Below are 4,242 nucleotides of genomic sequence, written 5' to 3'. Positions count from 1 at the left end.
GATTATAGCCCATTTTATTGCATGACATAAGTATTTGATACATCAGAAAAGCAGAACTTAATATTTGGTACAGAATCCTTTGTTTGCAATTACAGAGATCATACGTTTCCTGTAGTTCTTGACCAGGTTTGCACACACTGCAGCAGGATTTTGGCCCACTCCTCCAATACAGACCTTCTCCAGATCCTTCAGGTTTCGGGCGTCTCTGGCAATACGGACTTTCAGCTCCCTCCAAAGATTTCTATTGGGTTCAGGTCTGGAGACTGGCTAGGCCACTCCAGGACCTTGAGATACTTCTTACGGAGCCACTCCTTAGTTGCCCTGGCTGTTGTGTTTCGGGTCGTTGTCATGCTGAGAGACCCAGCCACGGACCTATCATCAATGCTCCTACTGAGGGAAGGAGGTTGTTGGCTAAGATCTCGCAATACATGGCCCCATCCATCCTCCCCTCAATACGGTGCAGTCGTCCCTGTCCCCTTTGCAGAAAAGCATTCCCCAAAGAATGATGTTTCCACCTCCATGCTTCACGGTTGGGATGGTGTTCTTGGGTTGTACTCATCCTTCTTCTTCCTCCAAACACGGCGACGTGAGTTTAGACCAAAAAAGCTCTAGTTTTGAATCATCAGACCACATGACCTCTCCCATCCTTTCTTGCCGTCTCTCACAGTTGAAGTGTACCTATGATAAAAATGACAGACCTCTACATGCTTTGTAAGTAGGAAAACCTGCAAAATCGGCAGTGTATCAAATACTTGTTCTCCCCACTGTATATTGCAACTCTTTTCAAATGAGCGGCTGTTCATGTGAAAAGTATTATCATTTCAATGAGCCTAGTTATCAACTGTGTTTAGTGGGTCCCATTATGTCTTTCCTACTCTGTATCTGTCCCCACCCCTTTCCATTGTATACCAAGCCGTCATATCGGTTTAGTCCACTAGGGACCCTTCATTGCATTGTGTTAGTAACCAATGAGCAAGACGTCGGTGTCCGCGACATGGCTGGTTTTCCTTTTGTAGTCCATGATTGTCTGTAGACCCTGCCACATACGTCTTGTGTCTGAGCAGTTGAATTGCAATTCCACTTTGTCTCTATACTGACGTTTTTCCTGTTTGATTGCCTTGTGGAGGGAATGACTACTCTATTTGTATTCTTACATATTCCCAGTCACCTTGCCTTGTTTAAATGCGGTGGTTCGTGTTTTCTGTTTTGAGCGAATGCTGCCATCTATCCACGGTCTCTGGTTAGGGTAGGTTTTAATAGTCACAGTGGGTACAACATTCCTATACACTTCCTGATAAACTCAGTTACCGTTTCAGTGAATTCGTCCATATTATTCTCGGAAGCTACCCGGAACATATCCCAGTCCGCGTGATCAAAACAGTCTTGAAGCGTGGATTCCGATTGGTCAGACCAGCATTGAATAGTCCTCAGCACGGGTACTAACAGTTGGAGTTTCTGCCTATAGGAAGGGAGCAGCAAAATGGAGTTGTGGTCAGATTTGCCGAAAGGAGGGCGGGGGAGGGCCTTGTATGTATCCCGGAAGCTGGAGTAACAGTGGTCTAGTGTTTTAGCAGCATGAGTACTACAGTTAATATGCTGATAGAATTTAAGCAGCCTTATTCTCAAATTTGCTTTGTTCAAATCTCCAGCTAAAATAAATGCAGCTTCAGGATATATTGTTTCCAGTTTGCATAAAGTCCAGTGAAGTCCCTTGAGGGCCGCCGTGGTATCGGCTTGAGGGGGGATATACATTTGAATGTGAGGTATTCTAGGTCGGGTGAACAAAAGGACTTGAGTTCCTGTATGTTATCACAATTACATCATTTGTTGTTAATCATGAAACATACATCCCTGTCCTTCTTCTTCCCGGAGAGATGTTAATTACTGTTGGTGCGATGAACTGATAATGCAGATGGCTGGACCAACTCCGACAGTATATCCCGAGAGAGCCATGTTTCCGTGAAACAGAGTATGTTACAATCCCTGATGTCTCTCTGGAAAGAAACCCTTGCCCTGATCTCGTCAATGTTGTTATCCAGGGACTGAACATTAGCAAATAATATACTCGTAATGCTGGTCGTAATGCTGGTAGTGCTGGTGAGGTACCATAGCTCTGATATCTAATAGTGCTTCACAGCTGTAATAAATAACACATAACATTTTCTAGGCTAACAATGTAAGAAAAAATACATTAAAAAACGAAACACTGCAAAGTTTCCTAAGAACTAGAAACGAGGCAGCCCTCTCTTTTCTGCACCATCTAGTGTTTTGAGTGTGTGAGAATAAGTAAAGTGATGTGTTGGTGAGTTGTCTTACGTGTGACCACAATGGAGGATGAATTGATAGGTAAGGTCAGGCCAGACGTGTTGGAAGTAATGGCAGTTTGTAAAGTTTGTGCTACCAGACTATTGTCAGGCACTGAGCTGATGTTGTTGAATATCAACGTAGACTCCACCACAATTGACCCTGACCTGAAAATAATATGAGAAAAAGGTTAAGATATTTTGCAAGCGTTGCTTCAGTAACAACCCACTCCCAAGGCATACTAAATAACAATACTCGTAGAAATGTTATTTTTCTCCATCATCCACACTGTTTCAAAGTCATTCAGATGATAATTATGTACCCACCGGAAACTATTGACAACAGTTCGATTGAATCTGGCTCCAAATTGAGCCTTGAACAAATTATCCAGCTGAAAAAAAGAATTTTACAGAATGTTTACAGAATAATAAGTGATATTATAATAACAATTCAATAATGTAAGGCTGGTATCAAGATGCCATATGATGAATTTTGACGAAGATGACCATGACGATGATCATGATCATGATTATGATTTTGTGAAACGCCTTTCAAACAACTAACGACACTGTATTAAATTGAATTAAAGTTACCTGTGTAGTCACATGATTTGCCAATGCCAGGAACTCTGGTGAACTGCTGTTGCTCAGAGAGCTATTGAAGGTAGATGTCAGGCTGAACCGGAGTGACAGTTTTGGGCTGGTCAGTGGCGCCTCTGTTGCAGGGGATGCCATTGTAGTTGGTACTTGGATAGTTGGTACTGGGGTAGTTGGTACTGGGGTAGTTGGTAATCGGGTAGTTGGAGATAAAGATGTATTAACTACTGCAATAGTTGCGGTAGTTTACTACTGCAGTAGTTGCGCTGACTACTGGGGTAGTTGGATGAGCTGTTGCATTGACTACTGGGGAAGTTGACAATGATGGGGTTGCAGTTGTATTGCTTTGTGTTACAGGTCGATGTGACATTGACAGCATTTTGGGCTGATGTTAACACATTTATGGGCGCTGATGTTCCATTGGGCACTATGTGTGTTGTTGACATGTTCACACGATCCGATGTTGCATTGACAACCATGGTTGCAGTTGACCTGTTTGAAGGGGCCGAATATGCGTTCATGACCGTATATGGTGTTGATATTGGAGGATCTGGAGTAGAAGTTGTAGTTGGAGCTGAGGTTGAAACAACTCCTGCAAGACAGTAAATCATCAGATATCATTATGTGTGTATAACAAAAAGATGTATTGATCTTAAAGAAAAAATAAACGTTAAGCATTGCACACAGCTTCGACAACATCTGATCACTGTTAACTATCAGAATTGTGTTGTGACATGACAAGATAGAATAGATTACTTAATGTCCAATCAATAATCTTTTCTAGGAATTTGTTTCAGTTGTTATAATATTCTTATGATGTTAAACAGTTAAGTAATATAGAGACCAGATAACCATAATTAATTTAATATACTCAAACTTAGGAAAGTAAAATGCAGACATATAAAGAAGTGCAGCTGTATGAATACTTGGTCTTTAAAACACATGAGGTAGAGAGAGTGTAAGGAAATACTACGTAATTTAGAGTTCAGAATTTGGAATATTAAGGTGTCGTACTTGTTGCCACAATAGAAGTTGTGTTCAGTGGGAGAGAGATATAAGAGCTGTTGCTTGAGACATTCTCTATCAAGGTTGCAACCACTGCACTGGACTCAGGGACTGAGCTGGCATTGTTAAATGTCAGGTCAGCGTTTACCTCAATCGAACCTTGACTGGAACACAACAAAATGAAAAAAAAAAAATATGATACCATCAGTAAAGCCAATTCATATTTAAATGCTATGACAAATATGAACACTACCACAAATGAATGATTTCCCTTTAAATTAATTGATGAATACAATGTCTATCTTAAATGTATTCCAATAATGGCCAAAAATCTAAA

The 4,242-nt window shown here is 41.1% G+C and overlaps 1 protein-coding gene across 1 annotated transcript in view; it reads right to left on the bottom strand.

Moving 5' to 3' along the window:
• LOC112076185 (mucin-1-like) overlaps window positions 1–3,486 on the bottom strand; it is an 8,027-nt gene extending 4,541 nt beyond the window's left edge. Inside the window, exons 1-3 of the mRNA XM_024143051.2 lie at window positions 2,898–3,486; window positions 2,631–2,695; window positions 2,317–2,471 (exon numbers count right to left, since the gene is read on the bottom strand). Of these exons, the coding sequence (XP_023998819.1) occupies window positions 2,317–2,471; window positions 2,631–2,695; window positions 2,898–3,038 (361 nt within the window). The 5' untranslated portion in view covers window positions 3,039–3,486. The remainder of the gene's footprint in view (window positions 1–2,316; window positions 2,472–2,630; window positions 2,696–2,897) is intronic.
• Window positions 3,487–4,242: the final 756 nt, after the last annotated feature.

This window comes from Salvelinus sp. IW2-2015, unplaced genomic scaffold (genome assembly GCF_002910315.2).
Source record: "Salvelinus sp. IW2-2015 unplaced genomic scaffold, ASM291031v2 Un_scaffold3614, whole genome shotgun sequence".
In the NCBI taxonomy this organism is placed as follows: domain Eukaryota; kingdom Metazoa; phylum Chordata; class Actinopteri; order Salmoniformes; family Salmonidae; genus Salvelinus; species Salvelinus sp. IW2-2015.
Note: the sequence above shows the minus strand (reverse complement) of the source record. Positions and strands in the feature narration are given on the sequence as shown.